Source organism: Bos taurus, chromosome 18, assembly GCF_002263795.3.
Source record: "Bos taurus isolate L1 Dominette 01449 registration number 42190680 breed Hereford chromosome 18, ARS-UCD2.0, whole genome shotgun sequence".
NCBI classification, from domain to species: Eukaryota; Metazoa; Chordata; class Mammalia; order Artiodactyla; family Bovidae; genus Bos; species Bos taurus.
Genome location: NC_037345.1, coordinates 59,244,529 through 59,269,200, shown reverse-complemented (window position 1 = coordinate 59,269,200; position 24,672 = coordinate 59,244,529). Strand labels below are relative to the sequence as shown.

General features: G+C 42.8%; 1 protein-coding gene across 6 annotated transcripts in view; it reads left to right on the top strand.

Moving 5' to 3' along the window:
- Positions 1-24,672, top strand: part of LOC787812 (zinc finger protein 665) — a 49,863-nt gene that overhangs the window by 13,014 nt on the left and 12,177 nt on the right. The window contains exons 1-3 of one of the 6 annotated variants that reach the window (XM_059877185.1): positions 14,253-14,299; positions 20,091-20,175; positions 21,297-21,382. The exons of 2 other annotated variants lie outside the window; for them this stretch is intronic. In XM_059877185.1, coding sequence (XP_059733168.1) covers positions 21,368-21,382 — 15 coding nt within the window. In that variant the 5' untranslated portion in view covers positions 14,253-14,299; positions 20,091-20,175; positions 21,297-21,367. Of the gene's footprint in view, positions 1-14,252; positions 14,595-20,090; positions 20,176-21,296; positions 21,383-24,672 lie in introns of those variants that run through there. 3 more of the 6 variants (XM_059877184.1, XM_015458303.3, XM_024979282.2) reach the window with 3 other exon arrangements.

Below are 24,672 nucleotides of genomic sequence, written 5' to 3'. Positions count from 1 at the left end.
AATGGTAACACCTCCAGAGCTGTAATCCTGGAGCCAGCCTGGTTCTCTTCCTATTTGCTGCACTTGGGAGACCTCATTGGAAGAAGGGAAGAGAATGGCCAATCTTTGATTGCATTTGGTGTCTCAGATCCTACACAGAGCTGCCTTCAACCTGTCTTCCTGTTCAGAACCCTCAGCTGTTCCTGTTGTTACTGCTTTTACCACAACCTTCACGGGTGTGTGTAACAGGAATGTGGTTTGGATCTTCTGTGATTGTAACTCAGGAAGCCTGTAAGGACAGTGGACTCTGAGATCTTCTCTTGTATCCCGTCTTGGATATATGAATCAGGCTCCAGGTTCCTTCCGTCCATGCTCATACTGTACAGAATGACCCGTGCTCATCCACTGAACCACATTTTCAGGACACGACTTGATATGTGGGGGGGTGGTACTTGGGAAACCATTTCTAGGTGAGATGGCTGAGTAAGGTTGTTAGTTACACAGATCAGTTCTTGTGTCTCACTTGACCTTATGTTTTTAAAGTCCTGAAGTTTGTTGTAACCTTTTGTAATCTGTTCTGCCTAAGTGGGCCCTCGTGATTAAGAACATGTATGAATTTGTAGGTCTGGGTTTCACTCCTGCTTTGCTCTTTACTTTCATGTGCCATGGAGTTGTGTTCATGAACCCTGGGAATCTACTACCTTTATTTGAAAAATTGAGGTAATTCATGCTTTTAGGTGTCATAGAATTTTGACTGTTTTATTAAAAAGGTCAAAAGTTAACTTTTTTTTTTTTTCCTGAACCATGTGGGAGGCGGGATCTTAGTTCTCCACTCAGGGATGGAATCTCTACCCCCTACAGTGTAATCATTTAATGCTGTCCACTAGACCATCAGGAAATTTGCCTCAAAGGTTACTTTTGCTTAAAATGCATATTTACTTCATGTCATGGTTATTGTGACATGTCTCTTTGTTTGCATTACATCCTGTATATTGTTAGTTTACATTTCATTCTGAATAGTTTGTCTCTGACTCTAATTAGTAAGTTTTCAAATAATATTTCTCTTCTATAGCAGATTCTTTACCTCTCAGATGTAAGAAACGCCCCAAAGCTTGTTCCTTTACATATATCTTAGAGCTGATGAACCGAGTAAGTGAAGGATACTGTATAGATAGGCAATTGCTATATTGAGTGGCTGCTATTTAAGTAGAGATTTCATTTATTAATTCTTTGTCATTTAAAGATGACGGTCTTTATGTTTTACACAGTATAACTCACATGAACCACTTGTTATAAAATGCCTGTATGTCTATCTACTTATAGATTTATAAAAGGTATTTAGAAAAGTGTTCTATCTTTTTTGTAAAAATTATTTTAGGGAATTCCCTGACAGTCCAGTGCATAGGATTCAGCACTTTCACTGCAGTGATCCTGGGTTTAATCCATGGTTAGAGAACTAAGATCTCATAAGCCCTGATGGGGAGGGGGGCTGTTTTAACAAATTGTTTATTTTCACTATGCAGTGTTTGTTGAACAGTTGTCAACTGCCATTTATGTTTTACAGTTTTCGTTAGAATGCTTCCTGTGGATTATTTACCATTACAGTGTATTGCCTTGTTGATCCTTTCTTGCTCAGTCACTCAGTACTGTCTGACACTTTGTGGTGTCATGGACTGTAGCCCGCCAATCTCCCCATCCATGGAATTTTTAATATTTTTTTGTCCTCAATTATGAGACAGAAGTGTGTTTACTACCAAGTAGAATGAGCTTTGAGATCATGGTGGGAAAAGATCTTTTTTGTTGAGAACTGACATGGGTTTGCATAAAATGAATGTTTTCCTGATTGTGTCTTTCAAACTTGGGTACCCTAAAATTAATTTGAGTTCTGTGTGATCGCTCTTTTCTTTTTTAAAGAGTTGTTTTCCAATAGTGTTCCTTATGTTTTTAAGTTCATCATTGGGGAGATTCATAATACTATTCAGGATGGGTATGACTTTGGTATAATATCTTGTGTTCAACAGGAAAAAATTTATCTATGAATTGTAATTAATAGGATACCTATGGTTCTTTATCGGAGAAGGCTCTGGCACCCCACTCCAGTACTCTTGCCTAGAAACCCCCATGGACCGGTGAGCCTGGTGGGCTGCAGTCCATGGGGTCAATAAGAGTCGGATACGACTGAGCGACTTCACTTTCACTTTTCACTTTCATGCATTGGAGAGGGAAATGGCAACCCACTCCAGTGTTCTTGCCTGGAGAATCCCAGGGACGGTGGAGCCTGGTGGGCTGCGGTCTGTGGGGTCGCACAGAGTCAGACACGACTGAATCGACTTAGCAGCAGCAGCAGCATGGTTCTTTATATCTTGTAGATGTGTCTCGTATAGATATGACCATGAAATTACAAGCAAAAGGAAACAGTGGAAAAGGAGAAATTTTTCAAAGAGTGATATTTGGGAGAGCCGAAACTTCTGAAATTAAAGATTTTTTTCCTCAGGAAGATACAGGAAAATTTGGATGGTTGGGAGAGTCTGTGGACAGATAATGAAAGAAGAGACAACGGAATATCTATATCTCATAACAAAAATCTCACTGATGGAAGAGATCATCAGAGTAGAAATGATGCAGGAGATAAGCCTGTTGAAAGGCTCGGATCAAGCTTTCATGATGAATTGCAGATGCTTCAGTCTGAAGGACAATTTTTGAATGTAGTCAAGTTGTGACGAATATCAACAGTAGCACCTCAGTTTTGCCAATTCAGAGAACTCATAGTGTCTGCAAAGGCAATTCTCATAAAAATGAGTGTGCTGTTATGCATCCCTCAGAACAGGCCCCAGACCCAGAAGTACACAAGAAAAAATCTTACAAAAGTAATGAGTGTGGCATAACCATTCTTCAGGACTCAGAACTCACTAGATATCAAAGAATCCATACAGGAAGATTACCATATAAAGCTGACGTATGTGGCAAGGCGTTTAATGATAATGTGAGCCTTGCAGTTCATCAGAGAAATCATACTGGAGAGAAAGCATATAAATGTGATGTATGTAGCCACAGCTTTAAACAGAACACAGCCCTTCAAATTCATCTGAGAGTTCATACTGGAGAGAGAGCATATAAATGTAATGTATTTGGCTACTGCTTTAAGCACAATGCATACCTTCAAAATCATGGGAGAACTCATACTGGATAGAAACTATATAAATGTGATGTGTGTGCAAAGGCCTTTACTTGGGAAGAAAGCCGGGCACTTCATCTGCTCCTTCATACTGGAGAGAAACCATATAAATGTGATGTATGTGGCAAGGCCTTTAGTGTAAATGGAAGCCTTGGAACTCATCGGAAAATTCATATGGACGAGAAACCATATAAATGTGATGTATGTGGTAAGGCCTTTAGTGTAAATGGAGGCCTTGTATCTCATCGAAAAATTCATACCAAAAAGAAACCATAAAAATGTGATGTATGTGGCAAGGCCTTTAGAGTAAAAGGAAGCCTTACATCTCATCAGAAAATTCATACTGGATAGAAAGCATATAGATGTGATGTATGTGACAAGGTCTTTAATTTCAAATCAGCCTTAACTCTCCATCAGGCAGGTCATACAGGAGAGAAAGCACAGAAATGTATCTATGGGGCAAAGTCTTCAATTCCAGCTGTTACTTTGCAGTTCATTGGAGAGCTCATATTCTAGAGACGTTTGTGGCAAGGCCTTTAGTCAAACTGCAAAACTTGCAGTTCATCGGAAAATTCATTCTGGAGAGAAAGCATATGAATGTGTTGTCTGTGGCAAGGCCTTTAGTCATATTGGTAAGCTTGCAGTTTATCCAGAATTCATACTGGAGAGAAACATATAAATGTGTTGCATGTAGCTGATCCTTTACTTGAAGTGCACAACATGGAATTCATCAGAGAACTAATACTGGAGAGAAAACATAAATGTGATCTCAATGTCGAGGCTTGTAATCTAAACACAAACCTTGCGGTTCATCAGAGAATTTATATTAGAGAGAAACCTTACAGTTGAAACAATGATTACCAACTTTAGTGCTCAGTCAGCCTTAATGGAGAGAAAGCATGGAAATGTGATGTATGTGGCCAGTGTTTTACTTGAAATGACCATCATAGGAAGCATCAGATAATTCACAGCGGAGAAAACTGTTACAAATGAAACAATTGTGAGAAGCATTTTAGTGCAACTGTAATGAGTGTGGCAAAGCCTTTAATCTGAGTTCAGGCCTTATAATTCACCAGAGAATTCATACTGTATAGAAAGCGTACAAATGAAATGAATGTGGCAAAGCTTCTAGTTCACGTTCAGCCTTAACTGACCATTCGGCAGTTCATACAGGAGAGAGCCACATAAACGGAATTTATATGACAAAGCCTCCAGTCACAAGGATCATCTGAAAATCAGTACTGCAGTGAAAACATACAAATGTAGTGACTGAAGTAAAGTACAGGAAGTTTTTGACCTTCCGAAAAGTCAAACTGGAGGAAACTGCACAAATGTAGTCGATGTGGGCAAAGGCTTGATTCTGTATTCAGATCTAACTAATCCTCAGGTAATTAATTCTGAATTGAAATCTTACCCACGTAGTACATGTGGTAAGTCTTTTGGACGGCATTCAGTTTTTTACAAAAATGAGAAAATGCCTACCGGCAAGATTCCATACATTCAGAGCCACAGTCAATCCCTCCAGTGGAGGGAATCATGTAAATGTGTGCAGCCAGGATTTCAATAACAGGCTGATCATTCCCATCATCAGAGAATTCATAATGCAAAGAAACCTTTGCAAATGTGAGTGTGGCAAATCCTTCAGGTGGCATACTGGCCTAAAAAGATATCAGGTGACCCACACTAGAGAGGATTTCCAAAGATAATCAATGTGGCCAGGCTTTTTGTTTACACCTTAGGCTTCTTGAGAATATTCACACTAGATGAAAATTGTATCAATGTAATAAGTGTGTCGGGTTTTTAGGCAACAGTCCAAATTCAGGCTTCAGTAAAGAAGTCATTTTGCAGAGAAAGCTTACAAGTGACATGAGTATGTAAAACCTTTACTCGGGGTTCACATCTCACCAACCATCAGATCATCCATGCTACAGAGAAGCTTATTAGTGCAGAATATGTGGCAAGGCTTTTAGGTGCTCCCTGTATCTCAGTGTTCAGCAAATACTTTATACTTAGAAATGCAACTTTTATGGCAGTTGTCACAATTACTGCTCCTTCTTTAGGTATCTAAGAACATATATCCTGGAGATAAACCACACAAATACAATATCTGTGGAAAGAATTTTACCCAAACATCAAAGTTGGGAAACATTCTGGAGCAATGCTTTACAAATGCAATGGAGGTGGAGAAAGTTTCAGCTTGAGTTGAAGTATTAGACAACAAGACTCCATAGTAAAGAGGAGTCTTGGAATTGGATGGCAAAGGCCTTTCTGCAGGCTTCAGAGTACACTAGACTTCAGAATATATGTTTCAGAGAAACCACACAGAAGTAATGTGCTCACTAAAGCGTTAACACAAAGATCAAAATGATGGAACCTAAGAGGGCAAGCTTACAGAAGTAATGAATTTTTTCATGAGATATTCACACCTTGGGTGTGATTTATGCAGGCCAGAAACTACAGATACACTGAATTTGGAAATACATTTAAGAAAACGTATTTCCTCAAGATTCCCCCCAAGATTCATATCGGGGCAAATCCTTAGAATTGTAATGACTTTCGTAAAATTTTGGGACAGTTCTTACAACAGATCATGTGAGATGATTCATTTTAAGAATAAATAAATCTTTAGTTTTCCAACAATTAACCTCCTGTGTTATGGCAATATAATTATGTTAAGTATTTTGAAACTTCATGACCTGTGGAAATAGTCGCTAATCTTCAGTGTATATTTAATTACTTGAGTTTTCTTGAGAAGGTGACGTTATTTTTTATGACATTTCCGCAAGGTTTGAAAACTTTTATAGCTTTCTTAGGGATTTTCATGATGGCCTCTGCAAAGAAATCAGTAAGATGAAGGGGCAGACTTCATTAGGTGTGTTTCGTTAATATCCATCTTTCATGGGTAAACAGGGACACTAAAATATCGAATTCAATGGTGTGTGAAGTAGGATCAGTGAGGGACAGGGAACCATGTCAAACCATGACAGGACTCAGCATGCTCATTATGTTCAGGATGCCCTTCTGTACACAGGCCACTGTGATTATAGGACTGAATGATGTACCATCTGCCTATGCAAAGAGCAACCTGGACATTAAGAGACTTGGGCTTTTCATGGGAGGGGAGTTGACAGGTTACTGAAGACATTACGTGGGAGAAATTATAGCAGGAAAATGCTGGTCATTTTCTCCCTTAACTCCCTTAACATTGCCACTGCATATAAATGATTAATGGAAACTTCTTGGAAGTTGAAGAGAAATGGGATCAAAAGAACCAGAGAAGTATGCGTGTGTATCTGTTTCATCACTGATTGCTGCCATTTATGTTGTACTTCTGTTTTCTTCAGAATGTATCCTAAGTCTTGTGATCTAATAAAATTTGTATCATTTCCCCCATAACCCTGAATGGATCATGTTTCTTCCAACAACACAGTTTTTCACCACCTCAACTTCATAACAGAAACTAGGAATGCACCAAAGGCTCTTCAGGTAGAAAGAATGTAGAATTTCTTTTCATGACAACATCAAACAATAGACAATTTTGGGATTATATACTAATAATTTGCACTTCAGTTATTATACCACACTCTGTCCATAACGGAACAATTATATTTCCAATGTCCGCTTGTGCCAAAATGAAACTAATAGCATGTGCCTAATTTACATGAAGTGAAAATAGGAATAATAAATGTGCAAAAATTAGGAAATAAAAAACTTCGGAAATAAGGTTAAAAGTGATAGCTCTTTTTGATCTGGGAGGATTCTGAAATAAATTATATTTTGTTATTCATTTGTTTTTGGTTGTATAGTTGTGGCTTAGGCATATCTCCAAAGCATGTAGGAATTTTCTAGACCAGGGATCTGTCCCATGTCTCCTATTTGGCAGGCGGATTCCTTACCACTGAGCACCAGGGAAGACCCAGAAATACTTTAGAATCCACACTATATGATGGGAATTTTTTTTTGTTTGATAAACTAGAAATTTCATATATTCAGTCCCCAATATGTTGGATCTTGTTACTTTGCAGTCACAGAAAGAACAAGATGGAACCAAACCCAAAATTTGGTTTGAATTTTGAGACAAATCAAGCCATATGTTAAACTCTTATGAGAATGTTTGTTAACTGTTGAAGCTTTCTAGTAGAAGCATGGTAGCCTACCAAGCTGTTCGGTTCAGTTCAGTCGCTCAGTCGTGTCCGACTCTTTGCGACCTCATGGACTGCAGCATGCCAGGCTTCCCTGTCCAGTTTTCAAAATTGCTTCTCACTCTTTAGGTATCTGAGAATATGTATTCTGGAATTAAATCACACAAATACAGTATTTGTGAAAAGGATTTTACTCAAATGTCTAAGTTGGGGAACATAACTGGAGCAGTGCTTTACAAATGCAACGGGAGTGGGAAAAGTTTCACCTTGGATTGAAGTATTAGGTAAGAGTCCATAGTGAAGAGGAGTCTTGGAAATGGATGGTCAGGGGCTTTCTCTAGGGTTCCGAGTGTACTAGACTTCAGAATATATGTCTTTCAGAGAAACCACACAAATTGTGCACACTGAAGCTTTAACCCATTGATCAAAACTGAAATGTGAGAGGATTTATATGGAGAGCAAGCTTGCACAGGTAATGAATATTGTGTGTTTTTTTACATCAAATATTCACCTTGGATATAATGAAGTGATTTGTGCAGGTCAGAAACTGTACAGATACACCGAATTTGGAAACACATTGAAGAAAACCATATTTCCTCAAGATTCCTCCCAAAATTCATATCGGGGAGAATCTGTGTAGTGGTAATGAATTTGGTAAAATTTTGGACTTGCAACAGATCATATAAGAGATAATTCATTTTAGGAATAAATAAGTCTTTAGTTTTCTAACAATTAACCTATTATATTAAGGCAGTATACTTACGTCGTGTGTTGAAACTTAATAACGTGTGGAAATGACCCATTACCTTCAGTGTGTATTTAGTTACTTGAGTTTTCTAGAGAAGGTGACATTGTTTTTCATGATATTTCCACAAGGTTTGAAAACTTTTATAGCTTTCTTTGAGACTTTCATGATGGTCTCTGCAAAGAAATGAGTAAGAGGAAGGGGCAGACTTCCTTAGCTGTGGTTCATTCATATCCATTTTTCGTGGGTAAACAGGGCCACTAAAATATGAAATTCAATGGTGTGTGAATTAGAATCAGTGAGGGACAGAGAATCATGTAAAAAGTTAAGACATCATTCATATTAGGGTGCCTTTCCGTAGACAGGCCACCTTGGGTTATAGGACTGAATGCTGTACCGTCTGACCATGAAAAGAGCAGGCTAGACATTCTGGGACTTGGGCTTTTCTTGGGAGGAGAGTTGACAGGTTACTGGGGACTGACCACGTGGGAGAAGTTATACCAGGGAAATGCTGGTCGTTTTCTCCCTTAACTGGGAACTGCTGTTGTATATAAATGAACTGGGAATTCCTGTTGTATATGAATGATTAATGGAAACTTATTCTTTGAAATTGAAGAGAGCAGTTTTCTTGGAAATTTAGTCAAAAGAACCAGAAAAGTATGTGTGTGTATCTGCTTCAAATTAATTGCTGTCACTTATGTTGTGCCTCTGTTTTATTCAGAATGTATCATAAGTCTTGTGCTCTAATAAAGTTTGTATCATTTGTTCCATAACTCGGAATGGATCATGTTTCTTCCAGCTACACAGCTTTATGCCACCTCAGTTCTTCATAACAAACTAGGAATGTGCCAAAGGCTCTCAAGGTTGAAAGAAGGTAGAAGAATTTCTTTTCATGATGAAATCAAAGAATAGACAATTTTGGGATTATATACTAATAATTTGCACTTGAGTTATTCTCTCCACACTGTCCATAGTGGAGCAATTATATTTCCTGATGCCTTTTTTTGTGCCTGAATGAAACTAATAGCATGTGCCTAATTTACATGAAGTGAAAATAGGAATAATAAACGGGCAAAAATTAGGAAACAAAAAACTATGGAAATAAGGTTAAAATGATAGCTCTTTTTGAGCTTGGAACATTCTGAAAGTATTATTATTATTATTATTTATTATTAGCCCAATAGTTGTGGCTCATGAGGTCAGTAACTCCACAGCATGTGGGAATTTGCCCAACCAGGGATGTGTCCCATGTCTCCTGCATTGGCACGTGGATTCCTTATCACTGAGCCACCAGGGCAGCTGTGGAAATAATTTAGAACCCACACTATATGATGGGAATTTTTTTTGTTTGATAGAGTAGAAATTTCTTATATTCAGTTGACAACGTATTGGTTCTTATTACTTTGCAGTCACCCACTGGAACAGGATGGAACCAAACCCAAAGTTTGGTTTCAATATTGAGACAGATGTAGCCATATGCTAAAATGTTATGAGAATGTTAACTGCTGAAACTTTCTAGTGGGAGCAGGGTAGACTTAGAAGCTGTTGGGAGAAAAAGCTTGACTAACAAGGAATGGTGACATTTGTGGAGTGTTAAGATGATTACTGATGGCAAGGAGAAGCTACCTGCTCTGGTAAGTTACCAGTTGGTATCGAAGAAAGGAGGCCTTAGTCTTTTGTCTCAGTCTGCCCAGAGAAGCAGCACAGGAAGTGGTTTTTTTTAAAGTCTAAAGAAGTCAGTAGTCAAACATGGGAAAACCACAGTGAGACTGTGTAAGAAAACACTGAATGTTTACTCATGCTATGAATTTATAACATTCCTTTTACTGCAGTACCAATATGTTCCATTGTTCTGTACAGTTTTTGAAGATGGTAGTAGCTTACTATTTGTCTATCTTACTAGACAGATAAATTACTATTTACTGTCTCTTGCCTAAGGAACTTTTACAGTAGCCTAATGAACATTAACGTTTGGAAATATTTATTAGGTAATAAATACTAAACAGAAGTCCAGTTTTCCAGAGGATATTAGTGTTAATGTCACATTATAGAAATAAGTAATATGCTCCATGGTTCTTGTCAGCTGTAGTAAAATTTCTTTTTTTTAACAATATTGTGATGGTGTTTGCCGCACATTAACATGAATCGGCTGTAGGCATACATAGCTTCCATCCTTCCTAAACCCACCTCCCTCCCCAGCCTATCTCACCAGGTTGTCACAGAGCAGTGGCTCTGGTGCCCTGTGTCATACATCAAACTCCCACTGTCTATTCTACATATGGTAATATACATGTTTGAATGCTATTCTCTCAAATCATGCCACCTTATTTCTTTTGTTTTCTCAATGGTTTTTCCTTAGCATTCTTGTCTGTCCACATGTTGTGAGCTAGGTTTAATGTTTAATTTCTATTTCTTCCATGCCTTACACTAACAAATACATAAGCCTATAGGTTATTTTGAGACTTGTAAGATTAAAATGCACATAAGACAATGAAAGGGGACGTAGTACATGCCTTATAAATATGAAGAAAGTTCCTTTAGGACTTGAGTTCAGTCAGTTAATACATGTAGAAGTATTTATAAATAGTGCAAAGTTGATAATTTTGGTGAAAATAAACTCTTCTCAAGACTTTATATTTTACCGTCTTTGTTGTCCACATCTGACAGCTTTCTGGAACAACAAAGAAAATATATTACAATGTTTAAACAAAAAGTAACTGACATTCCCTTTCATTGAAGAAGTATTGACTGAAGTATTATATATTATGATGTATACAAGTTTTTCTCAAAAGTATTTGAAGCTATGTCATCACAAGCATGGAACAGAAACACTTTTTATAAAGAATGCAGTTCTTGGTGAAGGACTTTTTTTTTCTCTTTAATAATTATAAAATGTATTTTTGGCTGTGGTGGGTCATCATTGCTGCACTGGCTTTTCTCTCCTTGCAGTGAGCGGGGGCTATGAATTTTGTACATAAAATACATAAACCTGGCTGGGGCTTGCTTGGAGACAGGAGTCCTGACGCCCCTTGTTTTGGTCAGTGCACAGCACTCAATGTCTTCTCTGTTTCCGGCTGTGCTGATTTGGTTTTGCTGCACGTGGACTTTCTCTAGTTGCAGCCAGCAGGAGCTACTCTCTAGTTGCTGTGTGAAGGCTTCTCACTGCTGTAGCTACTCTTGTTGCAGAACACAAGCTTTAGAGGACAAGCTCAGTACTTGTGTTGCACAGGCTTGTTGCTCCTAGACACGTGGTATCCTCACAGACCAGGGATCAAACCCACGTCCAGTGCATTGGCAGGTGGATTCTTTACCACTGGACCACCAGGGATGTGCCACTAATTGTCCTTCAACTGAGAAAATCCCAGTATCTTTCAACCAGGATCCTCATGCACATTTTAACTGGGGGGCTATGTATGTTAATATAGTGCCAAATAAAATTTGGTGTCCTTAAGCAATAACTAGGTGATCTGAAACCAGGAGAGAATCCCCTAAACTTATCTGGACTGCCTGAGGAGGAGGATGGGCCCAAGCGGCCCTTCCTGGTCTACCAAGGCCGGAATGTCCAAAGCACAGAGCAGTGCCTGCCTTTCTCCGTCCTGCATTCCCCTCAGGGTGCACTGTCGCTGGGCCACTGCAGTGACTACTAAGCTTGATCCTTGAAGAAGTGGAATGTCAAGACATTTTTCTCCTTAGAACCGTTAGTATGAAGTAGCCCATTCTAAGAGTTGTGTGTTTTATATTCTAGCTTGTCATTCCCACACAAAGTTAGTTCTTATTTACTTAAACTGCTAAATAATTCTAATTCCTGGAATATTCCTGGGTCCAGCCACCACCCTACATTAATCCCCACCCCACTCCCACCTACCCCCAGCCCTGTGGCCACGCCTGGTTTTAGTTCCCAGGCCTCTGAATCGCTTCAGCCTCATCAGCAGGAAACCTTACTTTTGACAGTTATTATCCCACAGAATTTCCAGCTTTTATTTTGAAACTGTTACCGATAGTTACTTAAACTAATGAAGAATCAGTGGTGCAACTCAAGACGTGAAACACTGTGTGTGTGCTTAGTCCCTCAGTCATGTTAACTCTTTGGGTCCACATGAACTGTAGCCTGCCAGGCTCCTCTGTCGATGGCGTTGTCCAGGCGAGAAGACTGGAGTGGGTTGCCATGCCCTCCTCAAGGGGATGTTCTCACCCCAGGGAGCGAACCCAGACTCCTGCATTGTGGGTGGATTCCTTTACCATCTGAGCCACCAGTAAAGCACCAAGTACTTCTAAAGGCTGACCAAAGGCCTCGGCAACTAAAGGATGGAACATGCCAGTATCTGCTCTGGCCCACTTGGGCCCGCCCCTCATGCCCAGAAGCAGAGTTCAAAGCAAATGGTAGGTATAGTCACTGTTGGAAACGTGTGGTACTGTTTTTGTTCTTTTTTTCTTGTTAAACTGCGCCTCTGCTCCCTATCTGTGGTCTCGGGTCACCGGACTTTCCTACTCATCCACCCGTTCCTCCACCCCAAGTAAATTCAGTTGTGGACATGAGAGGTTTGATTCCTTTCCATGTAAAATCCTGACACACATAGTGCATAAAATATACAGTAAATTTTGGGGAAAATCATTTTAATTAAGACATGGCACTTAATAATTTTACAAATAACCTGAAATAAGTGTTCAGGAACTAGTTTAGAATTTCAACTTTCGGGATCAGTGATGGAGCTGGAGTTTTTTCTCCAGTGTTAGGGAGGCTTATTACTGTCCTTTTCTGGTTTATATGACCAGAGTAATAAATTGACTACAAAGACTCTTCATTTTAGGAGATTATTTTCAGTGATGCTAGGTACTTGTATCAGCACAAGAATCATTGTATCAGCACTAGAGTCCAAGAGAAATATAGAATGGTTGCTGTGCTCTGTCGCCTCTGACTCTTTGAAACCCCATGGAGTGTAGCCTGCCAGGCTCTGCTGTCCATGGGATTTTCCAAGCAAGAATACTGGGGTGGGTTGCATGTCCTAATCCTGGGGGTCCTTGACTCAGGGATTGAAGCCCCATCTCTTGTAGCTCCTTCATTGCCCGGCAAATTCCCAACTGAGCCACCTGGGGAGCCCTATGGTCTGATACTAGTGTAGAAAATTTTCTTCGAATTAAAGAAGTGGGTTTTTGTTGGATGTTTTCCAGTCAGTGAAACCCAGTGGGGATAGGGCTGAATTTTGGACTGCTGACAAGTGTGGTGGATAGTGCTGTGTAATAGTGGGGAAAGGTCCTAAGAGACTGGAGAATGTGAAGACATTTGAGGGATAATTTTACATGTTGTGCATTAAGGTTGATTGCCAGTGCTAGACCCAAGCCTGAGATGATTTTATGGGATGGGTGGGGCGAGGAGCAGTTACTGTTCTGTACCTCAGTCGTATTCGGCTCTTGGCGACCCCATGGACTAAAGCAGCCAGGCTTCCCATCCTGCATCTCCTGGAGCGTGCTGAAACTTGTCCATCCAGTCGGTGATGCCATCCAACCATCTCGTCCTCTGTTGTCCCCTTCTCCTGCCTTCAGTCTTTCCCAGCATCCGGGACTTTTCTAAGAGTCAGGTTTTCCCATCAAGTGGCCCAAGTACTGGAGCTTCAGCTTCAGCCTCACTCCTTCCAATGAACATTCAGGACTGATTTCCTTTAGGATTGACTGGTTTGATCTCCGTGCAGTCCAAGGGACCCTCAAGACTCTTCTCCAGCACCACAATTCAAAAGCATCAGTTCTGCGATGCTGAGCCTTCTTTATGGACCATCTCTCACATCCCTGACTACTGCAAGAACCATAGCTTTGAGTATAGGGACCTTTGTTGGCAAAGTGATGTCTTTTCTTTCTAATACAATGTCTGGTTTTATCATAACTTTCCTTGCAAGGAGCAGGCCTGTTTTAATATTCTGGCTGCAGCAGCAGCAGCGGTCACCTTAAGAGGTGATTACAGTAATGAATTGTTTCTCCCTGCCCACCGCACCCCAAGGGCCTGCAGGCTTAGACCTGTGCGCCCCCCCGCCGCGCCGTGCCGCCCCGCCAACTGCGCCCGGAGGCTCGGCCCCTTACGCCTCGAAGCCCCTCCTTACACTTCCGCCGTATTCCCGCGTTTTTGTCCTCGCTCAATGCCCCGCTCCCCGACGACCAGGCTCCACTGAGTCCCCGCCCCCAGGCCGCTCCGCCCTTTCACTGCGCGTGCGCGCAGCGTCCCACAAACCCGGAAGTGGAGCGCGGGGAGTGGAGGTGTCCCAGCTCAGCGTGAGTTTCTTTCTTTCTAATCGAACCTGAGTTCAGTCTCCTTTCCTCTGTATCCCGAGCCTCAGGTTCGCTAGTGACTAAATCCCTGCGCCCGTCCTACCATCCCCAGCAAGTTCAGACGTCTTGGTGAGCGGCAAAGGGGCGCCTCCATTATGCTTTAAAGTCGCTCTGAAGCTGCTTCCAGTTTTTGGTTCATAGAGACGCTTCGTTTCGCAACTCTTTCCTGCTTCAAACCATTTACTGACATCATTGACCCCTCTGCCTTCGTACACCGCATAGGATTCTCTTCGGCGAGGTGGGTTTATTAGCTCCGCGGTCCCCATCCTCCTCCTCTCAGCCCCTGGCCACGCCGACTCCCCTCCTCCCGGAGAGGCCGCGCCAGCTCCCCGTTCCTGGGATTCTGGAGAGCCCGTCTCGCTGCTGACACCCCTTCCCTCCCAGTTCCTCTAACCTCAAGCTTCCTCAGGCGGGTCCTTTCGCCCCGCAGGCCTTGCCTTCATAGTGACGTTGCCTTGATCCGTGTCGGGGGAGGTGACCTACTCCAGCCACGTGACACCCGAGGTTCTCCGTCCCAAATTCCACCCGTTGCAGTTTGGCTCTTGCGGGTGGGGGGCTTCTTATTCAGTCGCCATCCCTTACATTAGGAGGCCAGGAGGGGTCAGAAGCAGCAGAGACAGCGACTCCTAGAGAAATAGATATTTGAGAAAAGCATGAGGGAGAAGCGATGGCAGCGAAGAGGATTGTGAGGAACTTGCGAAGAAACAATAGCGTGAAAAAGAATCGGCCATGAAGGTAGCGGTTAGGGGAAAAGTTTAGAGAAAAGCAGGGTTTCCTGAGAGTTAAAGGTGAGCAAGAAAGGGAGGTGGTGGTGTTCATTCCGAGTCTTTACGACCCCTTTATTTCCCAGAGTTTGCTCAAATTCTTGATCGTTGACTTGGTGATGGTATCTAACCATCTCATCTTCTGCCGCCCCCTTCTATAGCCTTCAAGGGAGAGGGGCTGTAAATCAGGGGTCCCAAAGAGGGCAACAGTGGAGGGGCAGTTCACACACAGAGCCCGCAAAGGGGATACAAGAGTTGGGACCTTGGCTTACAGAGTAATATCCTGCTAGAAGAGAAAGGGGACTCCTAGTTATTGGAGGAGCTGAGAAAGGAAACTGAGAGGAAGCATAGCCACTTGGGGGTGCCAGAGAGGGGAGGAAGGGAAGGCAGATATGGAGGAAGAAAGGCTGAAATACGGAGATTGAGGATCACCAGGGAGGTTGGAAAGAAAGCATCTTGACGGGGAACAGATGGCAAAGAGAGGCAGGATGGTAGGTAGGGAAGAAGTAGAGGAGGACAAGCACAGCAGGAGAGCCGAGGGGAAGAGGAAGGGAGACGGAGAAAGAAGTAGGGAAACAGATAAACCAAATGAAGTGGAAACAACTAGTGTGCAGGTAGGGGAGGGGACTAGATCCAGACCAGTGCTGAATCGATTTGATCAGGATTATTAAGTCGTGATACATTGATTTTTGGCTTTAAAACCTACTAAGTTTAAAACATTCTTTTTTAAATTATACAGATGAAAATGAGAATTGCAAAACTTCTGTCTGTAAGGCTTGTGCATTTTGTAATTATCTGTATTAAAAGATAACATCCATGTGCAGAGGCTATAGAGGTGGGGGCTGCGGCAGTGACTTGATTCTCTCAGAGGTGAGTCACCCCCTTCCCTTTTCCTGGTGCAGAGTAGAGGTTATGGAGAGGAGAAGTGGGGCAAGAACTGACTCTCTTACTACATGATGCCTTTTCCAGGCACATTAAAAATATTCTTTGTGATGGTTTTAACTTTTTGCTTTCTCTTTTCTTTATATTTCATTTTTTGTATCTTGGGATAAACACTGAACACCTACCTTCTTGTAAACAATTATTCCCTTGTGAAATAAGATTTGGTGGATTCCTGTAATTAATTCATGTCTTTCTTTTCTAAATATTCTGTATTCTTAATTTTTTACTTTGCACCAGAATTCTTAAGTGAAAAAAAGTTTTTAATTAGCTGATTCACTTTAGGTTTGTTTTACATTTATTAGAGACCCATTTGCTGTTTCTTATTATATCTTGAAAACATATTTTGGTAACTAATAAATAGTTATAGACCATTGTGATGAATACTTTGTATGAATGTCAGTGATCTTTTATATTAAGAGTCAGGACCTTATTTAAGCAGTTAGTCTAATACTTCATTTTCCTCTCTTTTATGTGATTTGATAACTAGTGAGCTATGAACTGATCTAATGATGCTTCCTCAGGACCAGAAGCTGAGCAACACTGACCCCTGAAATGATTGGCCAGATTGGGTGTGTGACTGTGTGTGTGGCAGTTCTTCTTGTAGGGAGAGCCCATTTGTTATGAGAACTTAAAATGGGTCCCAGTCTTCCAAAATGAAAAATGACAATAATAGGATGGAGGTGGGAGCATAGGCTCAGAGAGAGAGAATCATGAGCCGTCTTCTGTGAATAAAGGTCAATGTGAAGGGAGGCCTCCCACCTCCACTGGCTTCCCTGTGACCTCAGGGCAGCATCCTGACTCCTCAGGTGGCTCCACAGCCATTTGTCATCCTCAGGTTGCTGCCAGAGTCTCCAGCCTCATCCTGGGAGCCGACCCCCATTCTCTTGGTCAGTCTGTCCTGGTCACATTCACTTTAGTCCGTGTTCATAAGCACCAAAACCTTCTCTGTCTTGGATCTTAGTTGCTACATCTACCTTTGATCATTATATCACTGTTGCTCTTGCTCTTTTTGTTCCTTCAGCTCTAGGCCAGAGAGGTCTCCCCATCTCCTTCTGATATTCTTTGTCATGTTAACCAGGTTTATCGCCTCTATATTAATCACCCTCATCAGAAATGCCCTTTAATTATTTGGAGTCTTTTCTCCTTTCCTTCAATTGAAAGATGCCCCTCCTCCTCCCAGGATGCTTGCAGCATCTCACTTTAGGGATGAGGACTGGGAATGTGGGTTGGGCTGAACAATCCTCAGGGGAGACAGAGCATACAGGGTCAGTGATGATGGTTCTTGTATCTGTTCTGGACATTTCAAGTCTAATTGATCCTTACCCTATGTGGACACTTCATTACTCAAAACCAAAAAGATGTGAGGAATCCTGAAAAGCCCAAAAGATCTAGTGTCTTGAGGTGTCCCCATGTTTTAGTCTGCTGTGTCACTGCTCACTGCAGCCCCCAGGTCTTCTAAGCTTTGTCCATCCAGGAACCAGTTGCCATCTTGGACAGCAGCTTTGCCTTCCAGCAGATCAGCTGCTCAGCGGCATATGCTAAGTTTACTCTGATTAGACTGGTCAGTATCTTAAGGGAGTATGTAGGAGACAATACCTCCCTATCCCCAAACCACCCTCCCCTCTTTAATGAGCTGGGATATCTTCCAGTTAGTATGAGCAGGGAGAACAGGAGCCAGTGAGATTGGGGCCTGTCTCTCCTTCTGACTTCTTTACTGAATTCAGTCCAACCATCCCTCAACTACTTAACATCCCCATTGCTGACAGGTTTTCGCAAGATGACCAGCTTCTTGGTCTCCATTCTGAGTGTCCAGTGTCCTTGGATTTGCAGCTAGGGTGCATTTCTTTTGCAATGCCCACGCCTAGAGGTCTCTGCTCTTGTTCAGCTGTGCACGGAGAAGAGGTAGAAAAATGGGAGAAAGTGAGGGGGAGCTTGTCAGGGTTTCTAGGAGGGTTGTGGGAGCAGGAGTGTGCCTTTTAATGAACCCGATGAATCGTGTGTGTGTGTGAGAGACGGAGAGACAAGCATAGTTGTGAGATCACGGGGTGTATGGACCTATTGACACAGCCGGTCTCAGTTCTGGCTGGAGGCCCTGGACGTGGGCTCATGGCTAATTGTGAGCTGCGTGGAATGGGGGGCGTGCCAGTGTCTTAGCTCAGTTTTCTGGGGACACAGATGCTGTGACTGAGGTTTGCATGACTGGGTTTAATTGGGAATCTCGTGATCACACCTGTGGAGGAAGGAAGGCTGTGGGATTGGGAAGAATGTTACCCTGCAGTGTGTTAGAAGCAAGGCCTGAGCTGAGCCCACAGGGAGGTGTGGGTGCAGGAGGATGGGCACAGTGGTCTCAGAGAAGGGGGATGTGATCCAGGAGGTGCCCCACAGCACCCCCTCCACACAGTGGATTTTTTGTGGTCTTTAGGGAAGGCGAGAATTAAGTATGCAACCCATAGAATAACTGTCAATAAAACCCCAGAGATCACTTCGTGGGTTACCTTTGGTATTTTCTGTTATTTTGAGTTGCTTATGAAGAAAGTTTCAGATGCATTTGTAAGGTTAAAAAAAAACAGAGCTTGGAGTGTTTCTGTGGAAGATATTGAAGTCACATTGAAATATGTGCATCAGCCTACACATCTGTCTTTTATTATTAGAGTTTGGAGATAACAGTTTGGGGACTGGCTGGGGTCACTGACTAAAATGAAGATGCCTTGAGTCTGGTCGGTGTTTGGCTGTCTTGAGTATTATTCCATCATAAGTGCAGGAGTTGTTAAGACTTTGAACTTTCTGGGGTTTGCATAGCAAGATGGGTCGATTATTACTAGGTGTCTGGGGAGTGTGTTGGAACAGATGGAGGTTTTAAAGTTTCTTTCGGCCTTGAAGGCAGAAGGATTCTGTCAGGGTGGGGCCTTCAAATCGCCTGATGTCGGGAAGGAGTGTTCCTAGAATCCAGAGACCTCAACTCTATAGCAGCTTATACTACAAAGGCTTGTTCTGGATGTTCAGTGTGGAGGTTCCCCAATGATTAAAAACAGAACATACATAGGATCTCACATTCTTACTCCTGATTCTATTTCCAAAGGAAGAAAAATCAAAATTTTTAAAAATGGTTATGTATTTGGCTTTGCCTGCGTCCTGCAGAGTCTGGTTTCGGTGCACGGACTCTCTAGTTGTGGTGCTCGGGCTTAGTTGCTCCACCGCATGTGGGATCTCAGTACCCCCACCAGCGTTTAAACCAACATCCCCTGTGTAGCTTGGCAGGTTCGTAACCACTGGACCACCGGGGAAGTCCTGTGCAAAACCAGTGTTATGAAGGAGTTACCTGCACTCTCATAACCAATACTGCATGATTTACAACAGCCATTTGTTAGAGAAATAACCTGAATGTCTGTTGTAGTCAAACTGGATAATGAAAACATGTTGTGTGTATGACACAGTCTGTGTCCTGGGGCCCTTTACTGCACTGCACTGCACCTGGACAAACCCTTTGACAACAGACCACAACGAAAGTGTAACAAAACGAAGAAACCATAACCACACTCCTGTGGGGTCAGCAATTCTGAACAATAAGGAGGAAAAGGGCCAAAACCAACTGTTATCTGAGTCTCCAGAAGCAAAAGAGGTCACTGCCTGTTACCCCTGCCCACAGCACTACCAGGGGATCTGGGGGTCAGATCACCCCAGCTTCTGACCTTAACCACCAATGCACACCTACCTGCACCCTCACTTAAGGGACCAGCTTGCCCCCCTTTTTGGGAGGAGCAAGGACACCCACTTCTTGTTCTCACTTCCCCTTACTGTAGCAGGAGTCCCATTAGCCTTCCCTGAATTTCTCCTCTGATGTCTTAACTATTTCTATTGATTAAAGAGCCCAAGCATCCAGGTTGGTAACCTGTAAGTGTAAGTAAGTGTAACTTAGTCATTCAGTCGTGTCTGACTCTTGCAGCCCCATGGAGTGGAGCCTGCGAGGCTCCTCTCCATGGGATTCTCCAGGCAGGGATACCGGAGTGAGCTGCCATTCTCTTCTCCAGGGCGTGTTCCCAACCGAGGGGTCGAACCCAGATCTCCAGCATTGCCAGCGGATTCTTTACCATCTGAGCTACCAGAGAAGTCCTGGTTGGTAGCATACACTCAGAGAAATACAAACACGTATATAATGACATGCACCCACAAAAATGGCAATTTTTGTCACTTGGGACCACTTGGATGAATGTAGAGAATATTATGCTAAGTGAATTAAGGCAGATAGAAAAAGACTGATTGTATGTGCTCACTTATATGTGGAATGTAAAAATCTGAAACCACTAGTAGCAGACAGTGGGATGGTGGTTATCTGGGGCTGGGAGGTGGAGAAGATGGGGAGATGTTGGTCAAAAGGTAGAAACTTTGAGTTGTAAAATGAGTGCGTCCTGGGGAGGTGTGTGCAGCACGCTGACTGTAGTTAATCCTGTTCTGTTACTGCATGCTGGGAATTTGTCAGGAGAGTGTGTCATCAGTGTTGTCACCACACACAGAACATGGGAATTTGGAGGTGATGGATGTGTTGGTTCATGGATTGTGATAAATATTTCACAGTGTGGACGTGTGTCACATGGTCACATCGTGCATGGTATGTGTACACATCCCTTCTTGTTAGTCCATTCAGTGTCAGTCAGGCTGGAAAAGAAGAAAGTGGGAGGTAGGCTGGACTTGACCCCTTGAGTGGTGTTCAAACCAGGCTTCACATGAGATCATGAGCCATTTTGCCCAGGCATGTTTTGTACCCCTCCCCCAGTAGACACATTCTTCAGGTTCTCGTGTGGGGCCTCGCCCCAGGAATGTGCACAGGCTGCAGATGATTCCGATCTGGACCCTGCATTGAGCACCAGGGCTCTTAGTCTCCACTTCTGAGACTGAGATCAAGCCCTGGGAGAGGGAAGGGCACTCTGCTCTGAGTAGGGCTGGACCAGGGCCTGCTGTGTGACCTGAAGGGCATCGTGGGGTCAGCGGAGGTGCCCCCAGCTGCTGTGTACATGAGGCCTCACCGGGAGGGGAGTGTGATCTGAGGGAAAGTATGGAAAAGTCCCGTGTTGGACTCTGTACGGGAGTTGAGTGTCATGAGTCCCTCCTGAGACAGTGGGCACAGAGGACTGTCTGTTCCACGTGGTGAGGGCATCCCTGTATGTGTGGTTGGAGCTCAGGAGGGGGGTCTGTTGACCCCAAGCATTAAACAGCATGTTTTCCACTTTTCATAATAGACCTCTAAAGACTCGTGTTACGTGAGGAAGAAGCCCAGAAGAGGAGGAAAGTGAAACAAAACGTGTCAGGAATGGCTCTTTCTCAGGTAAGGTCATATTCTCAGTGGATTCTCAGTCTGTCCTTCCTGAAATACCCGTCTTTGGACTCTCTAATCGTGTCTGACTCTGGAGTATCCTGTTTCACTCCTGTACATGCACAATCGCCTGGGGCCTTCCTTCACGGCCTGTCGTCTCCACTTAGATCCCATCTCCCCATGACCTGGTGACCTGGCCTTTGTAAGGAGTCTCCCCTGGGCACCGTCCTGGGCAGAGCTTCTCACCCACAGGTCGGAGATGGGGTCTCAGTGCTGTTGGACAGCAGGGATTGCTTAGGGCCCATCTGGATGTGCTATCTGCTTTCTGTCAACCTGGATAAAGAAGCTGCACATAGACATGAGGTATTAACATGCACAGTACATGCCAAAATTTGGAAAAGAGACCAATGAATCAGTCCTGACTTTTTATAGTACATTTAAAACTAAATGAGGACTCCTTGAAAATCTTAAGTGGGAGTGAAATGGAAAGTTCAGAAAGAGATGTCAGTGCTAGGCAGTGTTTCATTACAGCATCTAATTTAAACTATGAAACATAGTTTGCTAATTATTTATTCTTCCTTTTTGGCCACATGATGCATCTCGCAAGGTCTTAGTTCCCTGAGGAGGCATTGAACCTGAAACCCTGTGGTGGAAGTGCAAGATCTTAAACCCTGGACTGACAGGGAATTCCCCCAACTTTCCTAATCTTGATGGAATATTTGGTCATGGAATGAAAAGATAAACTTTGGATTCTGTTAATAACTACATATCTAATATTAGTCGGGAAGCAACAGTTAGAACTGGACATGGAACAACAGACTGGTTCCAAATAGGAAAAGGAGTACGTCAAGGCTGTATATTGTTACCCTGCTCGTTTGACTTATATGCAGAGTACATCATGAGAAATGCTGGGCTGGAAGAAGCACAAGCTGAAATCAAGATTGCCGGGAGAAATATCAATAACCTCAGATATGCAGATGTCACCACCCTTATGGCAGAAAGTGAAGAAGAACTAAAGAGCCTCTTGATTAAAGTGAAAAAGGAAACTGAAAAAGTTCGCTTAAAGCTCAACATTCAGAAAACTAAGATCATGGCATCCGGTCCCATCACTTCATGAAAAATAGATGGGGAAACAGTGGCTGACTTTATTTTTCTGGGCTCCAAAATCACTGCAGATGGTGATTGCAGCCATGAAATTAAAAGATGCTTACTCCTTAGAAGGAAAGTTAGGACCAACCTAGACACCATATTAAAAAGCAGAGACATTACTTTGCCAACAAAGGTCCGTCTAGGCAAGGCTATGGTTTTTCCAGTGGTCATGTATGGATGTGAGAGTTGGACTATAAAGAAAGCTGAGTGCCAAAGGATTGATGGTTTTGAACTGTGGTGTTGGAGAAGACTCTTGAGAGTCCCTTGGACTGCAAGGAGATCCAACCAGTCCATCCTAAAGGAAATCAGTCCTGAGTGTTCATTGGAAGGACTGATGTTGAAGCTGAAACTCCAATACTTTGACCACCTGATGCGAAGAGCTGACTCATTTGAAAAGACCCTGATGCTGGGAAAGATTGAGGGCAGGAGGAGAAGGGGACAACAGGGGATGAGATGGTTGTATGGCATCACCCACTCAATGGACATGGGTTTGGGTGGACTCCGGGAGTTGATGATTGACAGGGAGGCCTGGCATGCTGCGGTTCATGGGGTCGCAAAGAGTTAGACACGACTAAGCGACTGAAGTGAACCTAACATTAAGAATAAGATCATATTACTATATTTAAATTTATTTTTCTGCTATACTGGCTCTTCATTGCTTCAGTGGCTTTTATCTAGTTCTGGCGAATGGTGGCCACTCTCTAGCTGCAATGTGTGGACTTCTCATTGTGGTGGCTTCTCTCATCTTGCAGCACATGCTCTAGAGCCCACTGGCTTCAGTAGTTTCACCTGCTGGGCTCTAGAGCTCTGGCTCAGAAATTGAGGCTCATGGGCTTAGTTGCCCCTTGGCATGTGGGATCTTACTGGACCAGGGATCAAACCTGTGTCTCTTGGATTGGCCAGTGAATTCTTTACCACTGAGCCACCAGGGAAGCCCTCATATTATTTGTAAATACAGGTATTTTTATACTGAATAGAATAAATCTTCTGTATATTATTTTCTGCTTGTATTTTCATTTTTTTGAGGTACTATAAGATAATGTTGAGGAGTTCCCTGGTAGTACAGTGGATAAGAATGTACCTGCCAATGTACGGTGCACGGGTCCCATCCTAGGTCCAGGAAGATGCCTCAGAGCAACTACGCCCATGTACCACAACTACTGAGCATGAGCTCTGGAGCCTGGCAGCCATAACTAATGAAACCCACATACTCAGGAGCCTGTGCTCCAAAACAAGAGAAGCCACTGCAATGAGAAGCCCATACACTGCAGCAGCAAATACAGAAAGCCTGCTTACAGCAACAAAGACCCAGAAAAACCAAAATAAATAACTTTAAAATACATAAAATGAAGACAAATTACTGAAGTACAAATTGATGCATTTTTAATGTGCCAAAGATGCTGAAATACACATGAATAAAAGAAAATGGGAGTATCATCCCAGAATGTGTCCAAAGGCATCTCATTGGTGTAGGAAATGGCCACCCACTCTAGTACTCTTGCCTGAAAGTCCCATGAACAGAGGAGCATGGTGGGCCACCATGAGGTCACAAAGATCTGACACAACTAAGTGACTAAGGAGCAGCAACCTCCTTACACAGCAGAGTGAGCTCTGAAAAACAAATCTAAACCTCTGATTTACCTCTTGCAGATTCTTCAGTGACTTCCAGTTACTTTTGGAATAAAGTCCTAAATCCAAAGACCTTGTAGAAAGCAGCCTCTACCTGGCATCACCCCTCTTTGTTCCCTGTGTCCCAGTCAGACTGGCTGGCTTTCTGTTCACTAAATATCTTCGTGCCTCAGAGCTGGCACTCAGGCCGTTCTCGCTGCTTGCAACTCTTCCATTTCCCACCTTGCCAATGCTAAGTGTTTCCTCCTCACGGAGACCTTGTCTGATTTATCGATGTATGTCAAGACTTTCCAATAAATCTTATCTTAGCACCAGGCCTGTTTCAGAGCACATGTTGCAATAGTAATGTTAAAATTATGGATGTAACTGGGTGGCTGGCTGCTAGACCGTAAGCTCCATCATGTTCACTGCTGTATTCCCAGTTTGGGGCCCATGTTGACACTCAGTGTATTTGGATTGAAAGAAAAAATAAAGACAGGTCTTCCTTGTTTCAACCAGTTGTGTGTTTACATTTGCATGTGAGT